Raw genomic sequence first — 23,806 nt, 5'->3', positions numbered from 1 at the left:
CTGTTAAATTAAAGAATTGTATTTTAAAAAATCTATTTCACTGTGTTTGTATTTAGTTGTATAAGACCTAAGAAGGCTAAAGGACTCTTTAATAATCAATAATGCCTTCTAAATGTAGCTGTGGCAGGGGTCGCAGCCTACTTGGCCACTGAAAAAGGAAAAAGGGGGTCGAGACCTGGAAAAAGTTGGGAAACAGTGATCTAAATCCTTGCTGTTGGAGAGTACACCTATCGGTGCTGGTCCCAAGCCCGGATAAATAGGAGGGTTGCGTCAGTCAGTACATCCTGCACTATAACTGCACTAACCCAATCAAATATGTGGATCAGTTAACGAGGCAAACTGCATCCTTTACACGAAAGATGAAACTCAGTCTACTGCAAAAAGGTCCTGGGTTCCATCCCCAAGTGGAACGCTCCACGTCTTTTCTGTATGAAGTCTGCATGTTCTCCCCTTGTCTGTGTGGGTTTCCTCCGGGAGCTCCGGTTTCCTCCTACATTCCAAAAAACGTGCAAGTGTGGTGAACTAGAGATACAAAATTGTCCATGACTGTGTCTGACATTAACAATTTAAACTGATGAATCTTGTGTAAGCAGTAACTACCTGTTCTGTCATTACTGTAATCAAAGTGTGTAAAACATGACGTTATAAAATAAATCCTAATAAATAAATAAATAGATGAGTGTGCTGTTTACAGGAGCATGTTCTTTGTTTTTTAGGACATTGACTTGAGGGTGAAGTGGCCCAATGATATTTACTACAGTAATCTGATGAAGCTTGGCGGTGTGCTGGTCACTTCTACAGTAATGGGGTCCACCTTTCACCTCCTTATTGGTAATTTAATAATAATAATTAATAATAAAATAATAATGAACACTCCAGTAATAATAATAGACCGTTTTAGCGTATTTTTTTTAGATTTAAATGGTATTAAAATAAACCATTTGTGCTGTAGGTTGTGGATTTAACGTGAGCAACAGTAACCCCACCGTCTGCATTAATGACCTGGTGGCTCAGCTGAACCGGGAGCGAGGGTGCACCCTGAACCCTCTGAACACGGCACAGCTCATCGGGCGAGCGGTCACTCAGCTGGAGCGCCTCATCACCCAGTTTCAGCTACAGGGTCCTGAAGCGGTGCTGCCCATCTACTATAAGAGATGGATACACGGGTGAGAGAGTGTTTCAGCCTATAATAAACTCTCAATATTAAATCCTTATTATGTTTTTATTATTTTAATATGAAATATTCTATTTAATTAGATATTCATTGTTTATCTCTTCGCAGAGGGACGAAGGTGAGGTTATGGAGCGAGGACGGTCCTGAGGCTGAAGTGGTAGGACTGGATGATCACGGCTTCCTCCAGGTGAGCACTCAGGACCAGGGCCTGGTGACTGTTCAGCCTGATGGGAACTCGTTCGATATGCTGAGGAACCTGGTCGTCACCAAGCACAACTAGACTCATTCACGTATACAGGTGAAGTCAAAAGTTTACATACACCCTTAAAGGAACACGTATGTCATATCATAGCATGTTTATTAATTGTGGGGTTATAAGAACGTCTGCTGGGTTTAAAATATACATACAGCAACCTGGAATATTACATTTGGTAAAGCCGGAAGTTTAGTTATGTCACGGCATGGTCGCCAGATTTTGTCCCAAATTGTAACTTTCGTGGAGCAGTGGTCTCCTGCCAAGGTTGTAAAGAAACCCCAAACTGTTATGAGGAGAAGCACTTTGTCTGGATGATCAGACTAATTTCCATGGACTAGTGGTCTCCTGCCAAGGTCAGAAACAAGACCCAAACTGTTATGCAGAGAAACAATTTGTCTTGATGATCGAATTCAGATCTACTCCAAAGACCTGTTCTTACTTCCATGGAACAGTGGTCTCCTACCAAGGTCGGAAACAAACCCCAGACTGTTATGCGGAGTAACAATTTGTCTGGATGATCGGACTAATTTCCATGGAACAGTGGTCTCCTGCCAAGGATTGAAAGAAACCCCAAACTGTTATACAGAGAAACAATTTGTCTGGATAATCAGATTCTAACTTCCATGGAACAGTGGTCTCCAACCAAGGGGAAAAAAAAGAAACCCCAACCTGTTATGAAGAGAAACACTTTGTCTGGATGATGACTAATTATTATGGAACAGTGGTTTCCTGCCAAGGTCCTCCTGCAAGAAACCCCAAACTATTATACAGAGAAACACTTTGTCTGGATGATCAGATTCGGATCTACTCCAAGAACCTGTTCTAACTTCCATGGAACAGTGGTCTCCTGCCAAGGTCGAAAACAAACCTCAAACTGTTATGAGGAGAAACACTTTGTCTGGATGATTAAACAAATTTCCATGAAGCAGTGGTCTCCTACCAAGGTTATAAAGAAACCCCAAACTGTTATGAGGAGCAACACTGTGTCTGGATGATGACTAAATTACCATGGAACAGTGGTCTCTTGCCAAGGTCAGAAACAAACCCCAAACTATTATACAGAGAAACACTTTGTCTGGACAATCAGATTCAGATCTAATTCAAGGACCTGCAAAAAGTGAGTCGGCCAGTAGTCAGAGGCTGCTGGGACGTGAGTAAACTGGCCACAGTCAACTTAGAGGTTGTGAGACAAAAAAATCAGGATCCAGAGGCTGTTGTGACATACGTGTCCTTTACAGGTGTATGTAAACATGTAGACTTCACTGCTGCATCGGGATCGAAAGCCTACCAGCAGGTGCAGAAATTCCTCAGGTTTTTAATGTTTAGGTCATCTATAACAGGGTCATGATTGTACATTTACTCTATACGTATATATTGTTCACTATTGCTAGTACTTAATACTGTTTTGTATGTATGGATGTATTTTTTCCATTAAGATCTACTCCTGCATGCTGCATGTTTGCTTTATGAACTTGAGACACTAATAAAAATATACCCAAGCGATTGATCTTGGCACACAGGGTATGTGACGGGAAAATCTATTACTGCCACAAAATAGGAAAACCATTATTACTTACACTCAGCTTACAATCACTAAACTACGATTAAACGTGCTGGAATTGTATGATTGGAATTGTAAATGTGCTTGTATCGAGTTTTCCTGTTCTGTCTTTTACAGGTATTTTCAAAATATGAATACAGTAAAAGTGCAGTGGTTTAGTTTAATCCTGACATTTTACTGTACGTGGGATCTTCAAAAAGTTTCCGCACTTTTATATTCTGGTTGGAAGCAGTGAGGGTGGAGGAGGAGTAATCGGTCGTGTCTGAGAGACGCTTATAGTCCCGATGTAGACGTTCAAAGAAGCTTTAAGGGGAAGAAGATTTCCATGTGATGATGATGTGAAAGCAGCGCTGCATCAGTGGCTACGCACTCAACCAAAAACATGTTTTGCTGACGGCATTAAAAACTCGGTACAACGCTGGAAAAATGCATCGGAAGGTGACTGTGTAGAATTTCTTAATAAATAGAGTTGAAAAAGTGCGGAAACTTTTTGAAGAACTTTCGTATTTGTTGTAAACCTAATTGTGACGAGAGTTTTGATATTTCTTTGCTGTTTGTAACATCGGACCAGCATGAGAAGACGTCTCTAATCCCAATAGGGCTGTTAAGCTGTAGTTATATATATATACAGTGTATCACAAAAGTGAGTACACCCCTCACATTTCTGCAGATATTTAAGTATATCTTTTCATGGGACAACACTGACAAAATGACACTTTGACACAATGAAAAGTAGTCTGTGTGCAGCTTATATAACAGTGTAAATTTATTCTTCCCTCAAAATAACTCAATATACAGCCATTAATGTCTAAACCACCGGCAACAAAAGTGAGTACACCCCTTAGTGAAAGTTCCTGAAGTGTCAATATTTTGTGTGGCCACCATTATTTCCCAGAACTGCCTTAACTCTCCTGGGCATGGAGTTTACCAGAGCTTCACAGGTTGCCACTGGAATGCTTTTCCACTCCTCCATGACGACATCACGGAGCTGGCGGATATTCGAGACTTTGCGCTCCTCCACCTTCCGCTTGAGGATGCCCCAAAGATGTTCTATTGGGTTTAGGTCTGGAGACATGCTTGGCCAGTCCATCACCTTTACCCTCAGCCTCTTCAGTAAAGCAGTGGTCGTCTTAGAGGTGTGTTTGGGGTCATTATCATGCTGGAACACTGCCCTGCGACCCAGTTTCCGGAGGGAGGGGATCATGCTCTGCTTCAGTATTTCACAGTACATATTGGAGTTCATGTGTCCCTCAATGAAATGTAACTCCACAACACCTGCTGCACTCATGCAGCCCCAGACCATGGCATTCCCACCACCATGCTTGACTGTAGGCATGACGCACTTATCTTTGTACTCCTCACCTGATTGCCGCCACACATGCTTGAGACCATCTGAACCAAACAAATTAATCTTGGTCTCATCAGACCATAGGACATGGTTCCAGTAATCCATGTCCTTTGTTGACATGTCTTCAGCAAACTGTTTGCAGGCTTTCTTGTGTAGAGACTTCAGAAGAGGCTTCCTTCTGGGGTGACAGCCATGCAGACCAATTTGATGTAGTGTGCGGCGTATGGTCTGAGCACTGACAGGCTGACCCCCCACCTTTTCAATCTCTGCAGCAATGCTGACAGCACTCCTGCACCTATCTTTCAAAGACAGCAGTTGGATGTGACGCTGAGCACGTGCACTCAGCTTCTTTGGACGACCAACGCGAGGTCTGTTCTGAGTGGACCCTGCTCTTTTAAAACGCTGGATGATCTTGGCCACTGTGCTGCAGCTCAGTTTCAGGGTGTTGGCAATCTTCTTGTAGCCTTGGCCATCTTCATGTAGCGCAACAATTCGTCTTTTAAGATCCTCAGAGAGTTCTTTGCCATGAGGTGCCATGTTGGAACTTTCAGTGACCAGTATGAGAGAGTGTGAGAGCTGTACTACTAAATTGAACACACCTGCTCCCTATGCACACCTGAGACCTAGTAACACTAACAAATCACATGACATTTTGGAGGGAAAATGACAAGCAGTGCTCAATTTGGACATTTAGGGGTGTAGTCTCTTAGGGGTGTACTCACTTTTGTTGCCGGTGGTTTAGACATTAATGGCTGTATATTGAGTTATTTTGAGGGAAGAGTAAATTTACACTGTTATATAAGCTGCACACAGACTACTTTTCATTGTGTCAAAGTGTCATTTTGTCAGTGTTGTCCCATGAAAAGATATACTTAAATATCTGCAGAAATGTGAGGGGTGTACTCACTTTTGTGATACACTGTATTACTTGATATTTTATGACCTGTTGTTTATACACATGGGCATTTCATTCCATTTTAGTGCTTTAAACCTTGAATCTGAATAATATCTTGAATAAACGTTCACTTGATCCAAATATTCGTATTTGTTTATTTATTTCTTTGCTCTGAATAGAAAGATGAATAATAAAAATGTGCTAGTTCTGTAAATAAACTCTTGTCTCGCGTCAGCTGTAACTACTTACCATTTTACCATTTTTCCTTTAAAACATGAGCCGTCACAGTGCCCCCACTGCACTGTACCCCAATGCTCCCTCTGAGGTGTGCTAGAGCTGGTGGGCATGCAGGTGGACTGTGTATGTGTGTCTGTGTGGGGTATATTTGTGTGTGTGTGTGTTTCCTACGCTCGGCTGGGTTCATCCTATCCGGTTAGAGATCACCTCATCCGTCAGTCACACCCTGCCTCACTGTGATGAGGTGCAAACGTTCCTGTGGGTCCTGCTCAAGTGTCCGAGATCCTTCACCTCATTACAGACCTATTCGCTCCCCCCCCCCCGCTCACCCTCCCGGTTTTAAAATGCAGGGCCACAGGAACCACACACGCCGAGTTCCTCCGGTTACTTCAGCACGGAGGGGGGAACGTTATACACTTGAAGTCGAAGGTTTACATACACTCGGAGGGATGAATTTAGTTAGATCGTTTGGGCTGGATGCTGTACTGAAACTAGTGTGCCTGACAGCCACGACGTTACTCCCATCACAGTTCTTTCTCCATTCTGAAGTTTGATGTGAACATTAAGTGAAGCTCCTGCCCTGCGTCCGTATAACACCATGCATCGCACCGTCCTAACAGATTTTCAAGTATAAACAGTGTAAATATCTCCTCCTCAGACAAATCACCCACCCCCCCTCCCCGCAATCTCCTTTCCATCCTCTCCGCTTTTAAAGTTCATTAAGCAAATAGCTCTACCCGGATCTATAAATGCTACTTCCTCGATATCCTATTAAACAATTTTAGCGACAGGGTGCGTATGGGTCAGCTGGGATCTATCCTTTTTAATATTGGCTGCATGATATCATATCTAAATCTAATCCCCTCAGAGACGGCGTCCGGGGGCCTCTGGCTCACCTTCAAACACACACATTTCCTTTAAAATAAAAGCACCACCAAATGCACCAAGAACAAATAAAAACAGAGGCTGCGTATACGTCTGTGTGTGTGTGCTTTATAATATGTATGCAGGGCTCATAAAAGCAGAAGAAGATAAATATACTGATGAAAGGCCCTTAATTTCATGGCTCTCGGTGCTTTAATAACGGAGGATCAATCCGATCGGGTAGCCGAGATGAATATCTGCCGCAGGGATATAATAAATCGATGTCGATCACAACACACACTTTAAATAACTCCAAATTGAAGCGTTTGACAAAATAAACAAGCGTGTTCAGGTGTAATTTCTTATTTTTATTTAGAAATTAAAGTAGACCACATATTTTCATTTCCTTTTTCATTTGTATGTGTTTGACTGTATTTGCTTCTGGTTTATAAATAAATTGAGCTAAAAGGTGTCGGAAATAAACAACCATTATTATTTTTGTCACCATTTCAGTCCATTTAAACTTAAACATCGTTTGTGTTCGGTTGATGGGCGACAAATCATCTGGACCGGCATCGAGGAAATTGACGTTTGATCAGAATCAGGTTGTGATGATTTGATTCGGAACGATATAAATTACACTCAGATCATATTCATGCTTAAATAGAACATTAATTTTCATGGCTGTATCTCAGATACCATTATAAACTAGAAGGGCAAAAGTATTTGGACACCTTTTGTAACTGGTGTGTACAGCCGTTGGACCTCCATAAACAAACACTGGCATCGAAATAGGTGGTATTGAAATCCAGTAGGTGGTATTGAATGTATTTACTCCCTATCAGAGCTGCCCCAGTTGGCTCTAAGTGCTGGTACTGACAAGTGATGGAGTGTTTTGAGGCTGTGCATAAGAAAACACTGCTTACAAAAATCTGCCCTCAGCTGGAACACGTTTTTAGTTTCAAGATTCATCTGGAGGCAACATGAGCTAAAGAACTGTTTTTTTGGGAACATCATTGACATAGTTTTAAAGGCCAAGTAGCAGCATACAAGCTTAGGATCACCATATACAGCACCAAGCACCTGCAGGTGTGGTGTAAATCACACTGCCACTGGACTCTGTTTAAATGTGCTGCACCATCTGTTAATCTGATACATTAATTGGGCTTGGTGTATGCCAGCATGCATAGTGCCCACTCTGGTAGTCCAGTAGAGGAGGCAGGGCTGGACTTTCTAGTTTGGGCTGGACGATGTACTTCAAGCCACAGAAAACCTCATTGCTGTAGATTATAATTACAGTGCAGTGCTTTGGTGGTAATTGTTTTCTTTTTTTAGCTTGTTAATCTCTTCATGCACAAAGTAGATCCGTAAATGCCATGTTCGCCATAAAAACGAATAATTGGTCTACTCAGAACCTTGACCACAAGTCCAGCCAACACCTTTTGGAGGAATTGGAACCCTGATGTCAAGCGAGCTTCATAACCCAACGCTGGTGTCTAACCCAAGCACTCGTGTCATTTTGCAAAGCCTTCCCAAAAAAGTGCCAGTATGGCACCAACTTAATGGTTTATTACTGGTTTTGGAATTTAATGGTGAGGTTTTAGGTGTCTACCAGTGTTTGGCAATATGTAGTGTCTTGTTTGGGGACCAAAAACACACCTAATAAGTTGTAAAGAGGGAAGAGTAACAGTCTGTGGACTTCACCTTTGGTTTGAATACAGTATCACATTTTTAATAATTCAGGATTTTAAAAAATCTGATACCACCCCAGTTTACAAATATCACCGGTCTGGTTTCTTCATTCACGCTTGCAAAAGTCGAATATAATCAATACCTGGCATTCCATGCTGCTCCGTGTGGACGCCGGCTCACGTGAGGGTCTGAATCCGATACTCAGACGTGCCAGAGAGGTTGTGGAGTCTGTGAGTCTGTCTCGCTAACCACTAACCACAAGAGTCGTGGCATCATTGGTTCCTGACCACAAACGCTACGACCTGAGCAGGTCACCTCTCGTTGCTGATGATGACGGAGGTCCCGATGTAGTGTGGAATCTGTCCGTGGCCCTCAGGAGACGGTCTGGATGCAGGGCTCTGGCTCCTGTACAAGTACGGACTGATCTCCTCGGCCCGGTAGCTATAACCGTCCGCGAGGTGACCGAGTGAGTAGGATGAAGCAGGAAAGGAGCCGTGCTTTGCCAGGATGTGCTGAAAGTTCAGAGAGACGTAGGGAGACTGTCCCTGGACGCCCATTCCCATCAGCACCCGTTTGTCCTCGCTCTTGGCGGAGTCGTAGTGCACGATGGCGGACTGGTTCTGCCACTGGGGTTCGGGCGTCTTCTCGGCCGTGTGCAGCCTGCGTTTCTGTTCCAGCATCATTTGCACGGGGAGGTTCTGGTTGAGGTTCTGGAGTCCCTGCCGCACACGTTGCTGATCGTAGCTGCCCTTACCCAGGAGAAGACAGGGCACTGGCACTTCGGACCTCTCTGCGGGCCCCTTGAGCATTTTCCCGGCCTCCGGACTCCCTCGTATAGAGGCGTGAATGTGGTTCTCTGGCCTGCTGTGGCTGATGGAGGGATGTTCGTACGGCTCCTCTTTAAAGCGGCTGCTCGGTCTGGAGGACGAGGAGCAGCTACTGAAGCTCTCGTGAAGAGAATCGCCTGGAAACCTCCTGGCCACCTTACTGCAGTCTGGGAAATAAACAAACCATATTAGAGTCATACTGCATCCAAATCTCAGCTCTGTTACCGGTCGGCTGGGCGCCCCCTAGCAGGCACAATCGGCAGTGCCTGCAGCAGACAAAATTGGTTGGGAAAAGACCGGACGTAAAAGGGGGGGATGAGAACTTCGACGCTGTGTAAGGACCCAGGCACCTGTACAGAAGTGGAGGAACGCCGAGTTTAGAGCGTGACTCTCCATGTGCAAGACCGACCTCAAGTCCACAAGTACGGGCTAATAAGAAGGGATTGGTGGACTGTGTACACGTCTGAGAGAGCGCTGCCTTCCCTGAATGGTTCATTATTGATGTAATTTAGTCTATTACACTAGCCCATCACTGCTGAGAACCGGGTTCGAATTTCAGCAGGTGCTATCGGTCAGCCGGGCACTACACAGACATGATTGGCTATTTCTGAGGGATGGTCAAAGCTCCGTGACGAATTGGCACCCTGTTCATCAGAATATATGTTTTTACCTGTGTAAGTGTTGCTGTAGGATGAGGTTGTTGGGTTGCTGTTGTGTTGAGGTTTGGTGCTGAGCGGGTGTCGGCTGAGGGGGTGTTTGGGAGATCCCGCGTCCCCCCAGTGTCCGTCTCTGTGAACCTGAGCCGAGAGGATCTGCTGCTCTTCCTGCTCGGGGGAACTCGCCGTTGGGAGTAACTTCCTGCAGTCCTCGCGGCGGTGTGTATGAGCCTGGGTGTATGGGTACGACAGTGGCAGGGTGTAGGGGGGCACCTCGCCGGGTTCAGGGACTGAAAGTGGAGCCGGACTTTTTTCCTGGCAGGACGAAAGGCTGCATGGTGGACTGGACTTCCAGCTGCCCGCCGGAGAGGAGTCCAGCTTATCAGAGGGCATGGAGAGCTGGAATGGACAAACACACACATGTAAATACACAGGAGTACATGGCATGGCCAAAATATGTGGACACCCTTCTAATTACTGAGTCATTTCCACTTTCCTGAGCACAAGGCAAGGTCCATGGCCATGGCGGTTCTGAATGGCCATGGATTCCCACAGACACACTCCAAAATCCTGTGGAAAAGCCTTCCCGTAATAGTAGAGGTCATTCCAGTTCATTCCAAGCTTACGATCGGGTGTCTACATATTTTTGGCCAGACAGCCTTTATGAGAATGTATGTTCAGTGAATGTTTAAATATTGACTCCAGCAGTGTTGGCGTACCTGTGGGTACGGAGACGCTTTGGGTTTGGTTTTGATCCTGGTCGTTTTGGCTTTGAACTGTTTGCGTAGGTCCTGGGGGGGTGAGTGGGAGTTCTTATAGGAGAGAACCGGTCTGGACCTGCTCTGGTCCTGCGATAACTGCAGGTTCTTATACTCCACGTCTCTGTGAAACAAACACACACACACACACACACACACACACACGTTGGGTTGATAAAGTAGTTTGTGTTTGTCTGTTTTTATGCAAATTGTACTTTTTTATGAAACAAAAGCAAGCCAGGAAAATGGTAATTTAAAAAGCTTCAATACTTAATTTAATACTTTAATACTTGACTCATCATCTGATTGTTATAATAAGATTATTATTTATTCTATAATGAAGTTTCCCATGATGCATTTTCTACCTTTTTATCAGTTTAAAATGATTACAATAATAATCCAAGCCCAGATGGAAATAAGAGGTTGCAGAGCATGCAGAGGTCTTCATGATGTAATTTCTGTGCACTGCTTTTTATTTAAAGCTTAAAATAATTGTAATTTTGAACATCAAAAAATTAAAGTTAGATTATTTTATTTTCTATTTTATTTAGCTAGATCGTCAGTCTCGTCAGCCTCACCCACATATGTTCTCTTTTTAACAAGTATTTTAATATTATATTTTATATTTAAAATAAATAAAATGTATATTTATTTATTTTATATATTCAATTATTATATATATATATATATATATATATATATATATATATTATATTTATATTTTATATTTGTTATATATGTATATTTATTTTAAATATTTATATTCATTTATTATATTTATTTTATACATTTATATTTATTTTATATATTTATATTTTATATTTTTGTTATATATGTATATTTATTTTATATATCTATATTTATTTTATGTTCTCAAAACATCTTCAGTATTTTGATATTATATTTTGCTAGACATTCAGTAGCCTTTAATTTATTTATCTTTGTCTTTATATTTATTTATTTTATATATTTATTTTTTATATATTTTTATATTTTATATTTATTTTATATATTTGTGTTTTTTGATATATTTATATATTTTTTTAATATATATTTTTTTATTTAGTTTCTTAATTTAATAAATTAAAAAGTAGAACTCGCTCGGTTGTCATTGGAACCAAACATCACCACCCATACGACCTCTGACATCAGTGATGTGGCCCTGGAACCAAATCATACTTGCTGGCCAGTTTGTTTGTGCAGAAAAAGCCTGATGTGGGCACAAATCTTGGCACCGTGTGGGCCATGGGCCATGTGTCATGCCATGTTGAACATCCGGGACTTACGTGAGGACATAGTTGACGCTGACGATGCAGTGCGGTCGAGATGAGCGGCTGTTGTGCACGATGGTGGCGTAACTCTGGACCCAGACCCAGCCACCGTGCTTGGCCAGCATGCGGTAATACTTTGTGGTGACCTGGCCCTTCACCAACACTGCACACATAACGGAACAAAACACTCAGGGTTAGTCTACTGAGAATACACCTACAGTATAGGGACAAAAGTATTGGGATGTCCCTTCTAATTATTGAATTTCAGCTACAATAATTGCTAACAGGTTTAATAAATCAATTATATAAAGAGAATGATATGCTTCCAACTTTGAAGCAACAGTTTAGGGAAGGCCCTTTCCTGTTCCAGCATGACTGTATTCCTTTTTTTGTCTTTTAAAAAACCTTCTCACCTCAATTTTGTTTACATTTGTTCCCAATTTTCCTCTCTAAGTTTAGTCATAACCAATTACCTGATCGCACTGTGCTTGTTCTACTGCCACTGACCTCCAATACTGATCGAGAAGAGACGTGACTAACACACGATCCCTCCGACATGTGTGCAGTACTGACCGCTTCTTTTCACCTACGTAGACGGGTTCATATGGAGATTCGTATGGTGCATGGAGAGTCACGCCCCGAATTATTCCCCGTCTTTTGTGCAGCCAGTAAAGGTCGTAACTGCTGCAGTTATGAGGAATCTTTTCCGTATAGGCTCCCGGCCTCAAGTTTGAGATGTGCTAGTGTGTTTTACTCAGCGGCTCCCGACCCCCTCACTGAAATCTTATATCCATATTTGTTCAAATCCATAATAAATAACCCGAATAAAAGAATAAACAAAATGTAAATTGGATAATAACAGCATTGTTCATGGCAACCACCTGAAATACCTTAACAACCACCTAGCAAACTAACAGGGGGAGGTATTGTTCCAGTTCCAGTAGCTCGCACTTTTTAGGTTAACTGTTAAATGTGAGAAATAAAACTCCAAGTAGTGAAACTGATAGTAAAAGGAACTCACGTAAGTGGTGGGCGTATCTCAGGTGGAACACATCACAGCCATGGACGTGCTGGTACAGTGTTTTCTCGATCAGGTCCTGCGGCTCATAACCGGTCAGCTCAGCCACTCTAGTGTGGAGACAAAGAGAATAGCAATAAAAATAAGGTCTATATATTATTTAAGCAATATACAGTAAATACTGACTGAATTAGGGCATATTTTACACTAAAAATAGAACAGGCATGTATTTTGTGTCTAAGTTTATTACTTTCTTGCAGTACAGGAATAGATTTCATGGTCATTTTGCATGGCCTATTGTTAGACACACTGCAGTGGGATCTCTGGAGGCTCAAATAAAATAATCCAGGTATTGAATCACAGCCAATGATTGAACTTAACAAAAACAAATCAGTTTGAAAACGGATATGAAAAACAGCTGATTTGGGCATCACAATTTGTTGAGTAAATGCAGGCTTTGTTTGAATATGCAAATCGCTCCTTACTCTCTGCAACGTCTTGAGAGCTGTGAACTTTTCAGGAAGCTCGTCTCCATCGATTAAGCACCTTCGCCGGAGGGATTTGAATCTAATCGGACTCTTTAGCGTTCTGGCTCGACCCGCTGAGCGGGAGGAGGAGGATGCTTCTAGGATCTCACCTGCTGTCGAGGAAGATGAGCTTGAGGTCGAGGCTGGCACGGAACATGAACATGTTGCTGTGGAGTTTGATCTCGGTGATGCCGCTGGGAGGCAGGGAATGACCCACGGCCACCAGGCCCACGATCTGATAGCAGGACTCGTACAGGCACACGTCCATCATGTACTGCCGGATCTTCAGGTAGCCGCTGCAGTGGATCACCTACGTGCGACGACAGAGACGGAACATTCTTTTTAATGCACAGCTTAGCAACAAATCACAAATCTGGTAACTGGAGGGGCAGCACAGTGATGGTTTGCTTTTGGGATCCAGCTTTAGCTTAATAATAAATATCCTGACAATGAAGATCCACTGATTCCCTGTTTACAAACATCTGCTTTCACCAAAGACATTCATTAAAATATTACTTCACTTTATTTTATTTCATGTTGTACCATGTTGTCATGTTGGACTTTCAGACACTCCCAGACATGACCCGTCATGTCTATATGCCCATGCCCGACCGGCTGATAGTACTGCTGTGGAGCTGAACCCTTGATCCCCAATTATTTTCTAATACATGGCAGCTGTAGCCCAGCGGTTAAGGTACTGGACTAGTAATGGAAAGGTTGCTGGTTCAAGCCCCACCACTGCCAGGTTGCCACTACTGGGCCCTTGAGCAAGGCCCTTAACCCTCGATTGCTTTGACAAAACACTGTCACAGTACTGTAAATCACTTTGTATAAAAGCATCTGCTAAATCTTGAAAATATTTATGGACCTCAGTCTTGCTGTAATAGGTATGGAGTTTTTTCTATATGTTGGAAGTGTAACATTTAATTAAATGAAACTGATTTTAAACAGGTGGCTCGGTGGGTAGCACTGTCGCCTCACAGCTAGAAGGGCCTGGGTTCTTTCTGTGCGGAGTTTGCATGTTCTCCCCGTGTCTGTGTGGGTTTCCTCCGGGAGCTCCGGTTTCCTCCCACAGTCCAAAAACATGCAGTCAGGTTAATTGGAGACCCTGAATTGCCCTGTAGGTGAATGTGTGTCTGCCCTGCGACGGACTGGCGCCCCGCCCAGGGTGTTACTGTGTGCCTTGCGCCCATTAAAAAGCTGGGATAGGCTGAGTGAGTGTGTGATTTTAAACACTTGTTGCAAAGATTGTGGCTGAAATACTTGAACTTCTTTGTATGTTGTTCATTTAGGCAGGATTTCATACTTTATTATTCAGATTTTTTGGGTAAAGATGAGACGTCGGGCTGAAATTCCATTTCCGAACGGTCACCATTTTTTCCTCATGTATTCAGTCTGAAATCCTGCACACAGCGTCCAACATTTCCTCTGAGTAAAAGAATGTGTTCTGCTGCGAGGCTGCATGTCACGAACACATGAACACACGCGATGAAGTCCGCACACTTCATCATGCCGATCCACCCACTCCTCAAGCTCACCTCTGGCAGTCTGGAGAGCCGATCTGCTCGGCCGGATGTGCCGTTGGACGAGGGAGACCGTGTGTGTAATGCGAGTGGGTTCTGTCCAGGCCTGTTTTAGTCAAATGAGCTCTTCGAAGATCCTCTTACATATCAGGATTCAGTAATAGTGACCTTCTGGTGTGTTTACGCTGCTTTCTCACTCCCATTGTAGCTGCTCTGTGCCGGGCTGTGCAGCTTCGCCTTCATTCCAGCCCATGATTCATTCTCTGCTTAACATACGAGGCTTGTTTACTGCCAATGTAAATTTCAAACAAATCTTTAAAGCAATTGGCAGGATGATTTATGAGTAATGGTAGCCATGAGGATTTCCCGTGCAGCGCTCACGCCCGGGCTCACGCGACGAGCGAGAACACAAACCAGCTGAGAGTTGTGTGTGCATTTTGGTTAAATCCTCTATTTTCAGATTACGTTCTTCAAAACAAATCTGTTCTTTGTTATTTCATGTAATTAATGCAGCTTGTTTTATTGTTTAGGATTACGGTTACTTCATCGGTTACTTCTGGCCCTTTTCTGAAACAGGATTTGTTGTATCCTTAATGGTAGCGTAATTTATCCCATGATTAGATACAAAACATGAGCTTTCTGGCTTATCCGTAGCCCTAAATCCAACCCAGCACCAAAACCAAACCCTCATTCCAGCTGTGAAGCATGGTGAAGGAAGCAATATGGTTCGACTGGACTGCTTGCCGTTACTAAGCGAAGAATTAGTTTACATTTGAGGATAATGTTGCAGTAGCACTGGGATAGAAGTTTAATAGAAGTACAAAATCAAGACCAAATACCTTGTAGCCACCGGATGTCAGGCCAGCGTTCCGTTTGGCTAATACACACTTCATCCTCAGGAAAAATGAGCGCTCCATCTCGTATTCTGAGGAACATACCAATACAAACGTTTTATATCTGATAGATCGTGTTATTGTGTTATTGTTATATTCACCAATCAGCCATAACATTAAAACCACATCCTTGTTTCTACACTCACTGTCCATTTTATTAGCTCCGCTTTGTAGTTCTACAATTACTGACTGTAGTCCATCTGTTTCTCTGCATGCTTTGTTAGCCCCCTTTAATGCTGTTCTTCAATTTTCAGGACCCCCACAGGACCACCACAGAGCAGGTATTATGTACAGTGTATCACAAAAGTGAGTACACCCCTCACATTTCTGCAGATATTTAAGTATATCTTTTCATGGGACAACACTGACAAAATGACACTTTGACACAATGAAAAGTAGTCTGTGTGCAGCTTATATAACAGTGTAAATTTATTCTTCCCTCAAAATAACTCAATATACAGCCATTAATGTCTAAACCACCGGCAACAAAAGTGAGTACACCCCTAAGAGACTACACCCCTAAATGTCCAAATTGAGCACTGCTTGTCATTTTTCCTCCAAAAAGTCATGTGACTCGTTAGTGTTACTAGGTCTCAGGTGTGCATAGGGAGCAGGTGTGTTCAATTTAGTAGTACAGCTCTCACACTCTCTCATACTGGTCACTGAAAGTTCCAACATGGCACCTCATGGCAAAGAACTCTCTGAGGATCTTAAAAGACGAATTGTTGCACTACATGAAGATGGCCAAGGCTACAAGAAGATTGCCAACACCCTAAAACTGAGCTGCAGCACAGTGGCCAAGATCATACAGCGTTTTAAAAGAGCAGGGTCCACTCAGAACACACCTCGCGTTGGTCGTCCAAAGAAGCTGAGTGCACGTGCTCAGCGTCACATCCAACTGCTGTCTTTGAAAGATAGGCGCAGGAGTGCTGTCAGCATTGCTGCAGAGATTGAAAAGGTGGGGGGTCAGCCTGTCAGTGCTCAGACCATACGCCGCACACTACATCAAATTGGTCTGCATGGCTGTCACCCCAGAAGGAAGCCTCTTCTGAAGTCTCTACACAAGAAAGCCCGCAAACAGTTTGCTGAAGACATGTCAACTAAGGACATGGATTACTGGAACCATGTCCTATGGTCTGATGAGACCAAGATTAATTTGTTTGGTTCAGATGGTCTCAAGCATGTGTGGCGGCAATCAGGTGAGGAGTACAAAGATAAGTGTGTCATGCCTACAATCAAGCATGGTGGTGGGAATGCCATGGTCTGGGGCTGCATGAGTGCAGCAGGTGTTGGGGAGTTACATTTCATTGAGGGACACATGAACTCCAATATGTACTGTGAAATACTGAAGCAGAGCATGATCCCCTCCCTCCGGAAACTGGGTCGCAGGGCAGTGTTCCAGCATGATAATGACCCCAAACACACCTCTAAGACGACCACTGCTTTATTGAAGAGGCTGAGGGTAAAGGTGATGGACTGGCCAAGCATGTCTCCAGACCTAAACCCAATAGAACATCTTTGGTGCATCCTCAAGCGGAAGGTGGAGGAGCGCAAAGTCTCGAATATCCGCCAGCTCCGTGATGTCGTCATGGAGGAGTGGAAAAGCATTCCAGTGGCAACCTGTGAAGCTCTGGTAAACTCCATGCCCAGGAGAGTTAAGGCAGTTCTGGGAAATAATGGTGGCCACACAAAATATTGACACTTCAGGAACTTTCACTAAGGGGTGTACTCACTTTTGTTGCCGGTGGTTTAGACATTAATGGCTGTATATTGAGTTATTTTGAGGGAAGAATAAATTTACACTTTTATATAAGCTGCACACAGACTACCTTTCATTGTGTCAAAGTGTCATTTTGTCAGTGTTGTCCCATGAAAAGATATACTTAAATATCTGCAGAAATGTGAGGGGTGTACTCACTTCTGTGATACACTGTAGGTGGTGGATCATTCTCAGCACTGCAGTGACACTGACATGGTGCTGGTGTGTTAATGTGTGTTGTGCTGGTATGAGTGGATCAGACACAACAGTGCTGCTCGAGTTTTTAATCATCTCACTGTCACTGCTGGACTGAGAATAGTCCACCAACCAAAAATATATCCAGCAAACAGTGCCTCATGGGCAGTGTCCTGTGACCACTGATGAAGGTCTAGAAGATGACCGACTCAAACAGCAGCAATAGATGAGCGATCGTCTCTGACTTTACATCTACAAGGTGGACCAACTAGGTAGGCGTGTCTAATAGAGTGGACAGTGAGTGGACACGGTATTTTAAAACTCCAGCAGCGCTGCTGTGTCTGATCCGCTCATGCCAGCACAACACACACTAACACACCACCACCATGTCAGAGTCACTACAGTGCTGAGAATGATCCACCACCTAAATAATACCTGTTCTGACCATTGAAGAACAGGGTGAAAGCAGGCTAAAAAAGTATGTAGAGAAACACATGGACTACAGTCAGTAATTGTAGAACTACAAAGTGCTTCTATATGGTAAGTGGAGCTGATAAAATGGACAGTGAGGTGGTTTTAATGTTATGGCTGACCGGTGTATATTTATCACAATAAATGATTTCAGAACACAACATGTCAGTATACAGCAGCTTTCAGCTTTATTTAAGTACCAAAGCTGTGAAACAGCCATGTCAACCTTGTGAAGCACTGATTAGCACTTCATTAACCAAATTACCACGTTTAAGTGCTAAGCATTTACACTCAGGCTTGGTTTCAGCAGCCGTGCAGACTATAAATCTCACTTATCTTTAAAAATACCAATAATATCACACAGTTACTTTATTTTACAGTTTCTACAGAAACACCGTGGTGGAAGGGTGGAAGATGAAAAGGAATTCCAGAGAAGCTGCTGAAATAAATACATCTGGAAAGGGTCATAAAGAATAGTAGCGAATCTACCCAGGAGTGGTTGGCTTGCTAAACTCAACAACCAACCAAAAAGTTGACAAACATGCCTTAAAAATAGCTTTGATCTTAGCTAAAATCAGTGGTTATTGGTTCACATACTTTTTGGGAACTTTTGAGACAAAAAGGACTTCATAATGCCTGACTAAAAACAAGTACAGAATATTATAGTAAGAATATTATACCAAAAAGTAAATGATTCAAATGATGTGGACGTGCTTTATTGCACATAGGATTGGAAAACCATTTTTGAGGAATCAACAAATTCTATTTGATTGGAAAATTCCTGAGGAGAAAGTGAAATCATCTGTCCATGAGCTGAGGTTGAGGTGTCATTGTGTATTTCAGCAGCAGAAAGTGCTAATTTACATCTAAATGGGATGAATAAACAGAATTGGATTCAGCAACTAAAGTTCTGCCTTAAACCCAGTAAAGATGTCGTGGCAAAGCAGTTAATGGTTAATAATGTCTTATTTAACACTGTTTTAACAAGTGGAATGGGCTAAGATTCCTCCTCAGCCATGCAACTAATTATAGATCAAATTATAGATGGTGTTAAGTTGCAGTTGTTGCTAAAGTTAAGTGGAACAGATTTGGATTTTGATAACTTTATTTCTTCAATAAATGAAACTGTTATGTGTTGTTATTTCTCTGAAAACATTCAGCGAGACAAGCATGCATTAGCAGGGGTGTAGAAATGAGGGGGTCTGGTTACCTGGGCGAAAATGCGGGTGAAGAGGCTGGTGGGCACTAAGCACCGCGGTCATTTCATCGTGGTCGGACGGGTGGATGTACTCGAATATACTGTTACCTGTTAACTCCACCTGCACACAAAGTACAAAGATAAGTAATCAGATTAGGACGAATGGAGATGATGGAGATGGAGATGAAGTGTGAGCACGATAAGTTAATTCAGCAGAAAGTTGTGAGCAGTTGTACATCATTTTTTGGGGATCAGGATTAGTCGTAATCTGTGTCATGTAAGAAGATTAGCTCAGCTTGTGGTGATGTCCATTATGTTGCATGTGTGTGGTGCAGGGTTTCGGTGGTGGGGCTAAAGCTAAGCTCCCGCTCCCCTGAAATGGATCTGCGTCTCATTCGGCGGGATTCGGTTGCACTCCAAAGGAACACAGACACCCGGCTAATACAAAGGGTTAACGTCCTCCCGAAAAGAGAGAGACGATTTGCATGTGAAAACAAAAGCAGGGTGCAGGCTAGACTTTGATCTATTTTGCTGCGCAAATTAGCAGGGCAGGTCAGACACGGCGAGGGCCACTGCTCGCCACTTCAGCTACAAATTGCTTTCTAAGCAGCTGTGGCTCAGGATCTAAGCTCGGCTTTGTGGGAGCTGCAAATTAATGACACAAGTTGCTACGCGGCCTCGTACCCAGCACCGGTGTAAAGGCATGCTGTGAGGTGTGTAGACTTTCTCAGCTTCAGATAGTCACTCACTGACTGGTCTCAGATAGAGTTGAATATAGCTTATTGAATGTTTATACAGACTGAAAAATAGACTTGCAGTCTTAATTATGACTTGTTTTTTAAATCTAAAATCCCTTTTTAAATGTATTTTGTACATGTGGCTTCTTTAATCTCAGCTTAGTACTCATTCAAACATCTACACACATTAATGAGAGGAGCTTTTAATATTTTGGAATTTACTTTTATACATTTTGGAATCAGTTTCACCTACCAGGCTTAAATTATTTAATTAAATTGTTTATCAATTATATTTAACAATTATTAACCCTTAAAATATATATATTTTTTTTTATGTTTTCAGTGCATGTTTTAACTTTAAATGTACACACAATGCCGTTTGGATGTCAATCCTTTGAATAAAAACATATATAAATGTTCTAGAGGGCCTAAATACCATACACGTTTTCAAATGCCATACACGTTTTCATACAACATTGAGACTAACGATGAGGAAACTAAGTGAGAGGATGCAGGAACCGGAAAAAAATTAAAGGATAACCTAAAAGCAGTGGAAACAACAGTTTAAATATTTTGTACACATGTCTGTTTTAATCTCAGCTTAGTACTAATTCAAACATCTGCACACATTAATGAGAGGAGCTTTTAATATTTTAGAATTTACTTTTATATTATATAATAGGGCCAGTGATAGCTCAGTGGTTAAGGTACTAGACTAGTAAACAGAAGGTTGCCGGTTCAAGCCCCGCCACCACCAAGTTGCCACTGTTGGGTCCTTGAGCAAGGCCCTTAACCCTCAATTGCTCATCGTGTTCAGCTCATTGTGTAAGTCGCTTTGGATAAAAGCGTCTGCTAAATGCTGAAAATGTAAATGTAAATAATATATATTTTATATTAAACAATTATTAACCCTTAAAAATATATATTCTTTATGTTTTCAGTGCATGTATAAACCTTAAATGTAGACACAATGCTGTTTGGATGTCAATCCTGTGAATAAAAGTATATACAGATGTCCTAGTCGGCCTAAATTTTGGGACTGTTATTATAATAAAATATAATAGAGCTTTAAAAAATTCTCAGCATCAGAATTATTCATCAAGTTTCGAATAAAACACACACACATCCATAGTGAACACCTTAAACATCCCTGTCAGTTCAGTTGATTTGATATTTCTGCCATACCAGTTTCATACAACATGCTTACAGACCAATAATGAGGAAACTAAAGCTATGACCTAAAAGCAGCGGAAACAACAGTTACACAATAAACATTAAGCTACGTATTAACTGCACCACTTATCTTCTCTCTATCCTAAACCCTACACGAAACTCCTTGGCTAAAAGAAGCACAGCATTTGCACACACGTATTTACACAAATCTACACAATCAGTAAAAAAAACAAAAGCAAAGCACGACTCATAGCACGAATAATGCAGCTTGTTGTGACTGGAGACAAACTGGTTGTGCCTAAGAACCTAAGAACACTTAAATAAGGGTGGGATGTCATGATATGTCATGATATGGTGCTACTTCTCTGCTAATGGCACTGGGGCATTACATGTCATTGATAAAGAAATCATAATATAATACGAGGGTTCTTCAAAACGTTTCCACACTCTATTTATTAAGAATTTCAAAAACAAATACTATCACTTTTCTACATCGTCACGTTCCGATGCATTTTCCCAGCACCGTACCGACTTTTAATGTCGTCAGCAAAAAAACGTTTTTGGGTTTTTGGTTGAGCTCGTAGCCACTGATGCACCGTTGCTTTCACATCATCATCACATGAAAATCTTCTTCCCCTTAAAGCTTCTCTGAGCGTCCAAAAAGGTGGAAATCAGATGGAGCTAAATCCAGACTGTAAGCATCTCTCAGTCTCTCAACCAAAATACAGAAGTGCAGAGACTTTTTAAAGATCCCTTGTATAAATATAGATAGATAATATAAAAAATATAAATACCAAACGTAAAGTACATAAACCAAAAACTAGTTTGCAAATAAGGTACAGAACATTAGTGTGCAATACTTCTAAGTCAGGAGATTGGCTAGACCATGCAAGGTCTAGCCAATCTCCTGACTTAGAAGTATTGCACACTAATGTTAATAATTTGTGGGGTCTGACTACCTTTGTTTCCCATTAACATACCTTTGTTTATGCTCATAAATACATAAATAATATTTAAAGCCATTAAGAGCCACTTAAGAGTCTGCTGTGCTAAAGATACTCCTGTATCTGCTTTTTTTTTTTCTTTTGTCTATACGATTAGCAACAAACTTGGGCAAACTTTAAAAAGCCAGTTTTGAATGATGGTGGTAACTGAGCAGCTCATGGTGGTTAAGCTTGTTAGACTGTGGACTGTGTTCCAGCAGGTTCTTCCAGAGACACTGTATTCATTACTGTGTCTTTTATTAAAACGATACCAAAATAAAAGTCATTTGTTGTTGATTGTTGTTGAAGTTCTGTGTATGGTGAGACAGTTTCAGCATCAGACATTTGTTTGGCCATTAAGAAGCCAACAAGTAGAACAATCGTTGTGAGTATTTACAAGTTTTGCTCATATTTACTGAGTTATTTTGGCACATTATGGCTCTGACCTGTATTTAAATGCTCAGTATAGAGAATAAGCAGGTGTTCTCTCCTAAACACCGACTGTCATTTGCATGCTTGTGTGTGCAGCCAGTCTCTTATAGGTGATACTGATTTGACTAGAGTAAAAACTGCATTGTCTTCTGGAGACGCCAGTAGATTTGACCTCGGTGTGTCGAGTGCGTGTTTAGAATGCGGCTCCAAACAATCCCATCTGTGCAGAAATAACCAAACCCGAGTTTTTCTATTTTTTGCATAATTTATGGTTTTGTAAAACTAATCAACCGCACGTAGCAAAGAAGATTTCCTCATCTGGTTTCATTTTACTGGCTTGAACAATTAATTTGTTTAATTCCAAACCTTCAGTCCAACCAATGTGCACAAAGTGGCTGTTTTTATAAATGCACTTTCACTAGGCCGGGGTCCTGGCAGTGCTCACAGGAATATTCCACATTCACTTTAAAAGTTAATCATTTTTAAAAGCACAGTATAACAGGCTGGATATTCTCACAAACACTCCAAACTCACTAGGAACAACTTTTAACAGCTCGTTTTATTTCAGATAAACACTAAGATGTATGTCAAATATGTTTAATTGTACAAGAAAATTTCAATCATAGCTTAGTAAGGACTAATAAATTTTAATGAAGTTTAATAAGCTATTAAATCGTTTTTCTGACTCAGAGACATGAGGTTGAATGAAACAAACTTAAAATTTAAATCGCAAAATTTAATGTCATTATTATTTTATAGCCTTTGAGATGGTTTGTTTTTAGACTTTACTACGGGCCCTTGAGCAAGGCCCTTAACCCTCAATTGCTTAAACAATATACTGTCACAGTACTGTAAGTCACTTTGGATAAAGGTGTGTGCTAAATGCCAAAAATGTTAATGTAAATGTAAGATAATTTGATTGATTTGTTGATGCATATTTATTGTGATGTAGTGTGAGTGATTAAAGGTCATGGCCATTTAATATTGTGTTTTGCTAATATTTTTATCAGTGTTATGGACTGTAGATTATAAAATCACATTATTTATTCATAACACGTTGAATTTAAACCCTGTATAAGGTTAAAAGTAAGTAAACAGATACTAATCCTGAGGTGGAATAGTGGACAGAGTGGAGCTCAAGTATTACACACACATGCAAATACTTGGATGGCTATTCAAAGTTTATTGTATCATTGGTAAAAACGTATTTGCCTTTTATGTATATAAATATGCGATACACAATGTGCAGAACCAACTTACGTAAACAGATGAAATTGTTTATTAAAAATTTGGTTCCGGCTGCAGAAAGAGAGTTCTATTATTTAAGAAAGCCCGTCTGTAGCACTGTAACACTTTGC

The 23,806-nt window shown here is 41.6% G+C and overlaps 2 protein-coding genes and 1 long non-coding RNA gene across 3 annotated transcripts in view; 2 read left to right on the top strand and 1 right to left on the bottom strand.

Moving 5' to 3' along the window:
* hlcs (holocarboxylase synthetase (biotin-(proprionyl-CoA-carboxylase (ATP-hydrolysing)) ligase)) overlaps nt 1–3,615 on the top strand; it is a 35,130-nt gene extending 31,515 nt beyond the window's left edge. The window contains exons 9-11 of the mRNA XM_063013868.1: nt 717–831; nt 953–1,166; nt 1,283–3,615. Of these exons, the coding sequence (XP_062869938.1) occupies nt 717–831; nt 953–1,166; nt 1,283–1,454 (501 nt within the window). The 3' untranslated portion in view covers nt 1,455–3,615. The remainder of the gene's footprint in view (nt 1–716; nt 832–952; nt 1,167–1,282) is intronic.
* Nucleotides 3,616–8,338: 4,723 nt separating this feature from the next.
* Nucleotides 8,339–23,806, bottom strand: part of sim2 (SIM bHLH transcription factor 2) — a 21,735-nt gene continuing 6,267 nt past the window's right edge. Inside the window, exons 4-11 of the mRNA XM_063013703.1 lie at nt 19,136–19,244; nt 15,447–15,532; nt 13,195–13,394; nt 12,561–12,667; nt 11,555–11,702; nt 10,230–10,392; nt 9,525–9,909; nt 8,339–9,021 (exon numbers count right to left, since the gene is read on the bottom strand). Of these exons, the coding sequence (XP_062869773.1) occupies nt 8,339–9,021; nt 9,525–9,909; nt 10,230–10,392; nt 11,555–11,702; nt 12,561–12,667; nt 13,195–13,394; nt 15,447–15,532; nt 19,136–19,244 (1,881 nt within the window). The remainder of the gene's footprint in view (nt 9,022–9,524; nt 9,910–10,229; nt 10,393–11,554; nt 11,703–12,560; nt 12,668–13,194; nt 13,395–15,446; nt 15,533–19,135; nt 19,245–23,806) is intronic.
* Nucleotides 22,319–23,806, top strand: part of LOC134332175 (uncharacterized) — a 20,235-nt gene continuing 18,747 nt past the window's right edge. Inside the window, exon 1 of the long non-coding RNA XR_010015224.1 lies at nt 22,319–22,401. This is a non-coding gene — a long non-coding RNA (uncharacterized LOC134332175). The remainder of the gene's footprint in view (nt 22,402–23,806) is intronic.

Source organism: Trichomycterus rosablanca, chromosome 18, assembly GCF_030014385.1.
Source record: "Trichomycterus rosablanca isolate fTriRos1 chromosome 18, fTriRos1.hap1, whole genome shotgun sequence".
Taxonomy (NCBI): domain Eukaryota; kingdom Metazoa; phylum Chordata; class Actinopteri; order Siluriformes; family Trichomycteridae; genus Trichomycterus; species Trichomycterus rosablanca.
This window is presented reverse-complemented; position numbering and strand designations above follow the sequence as displayed.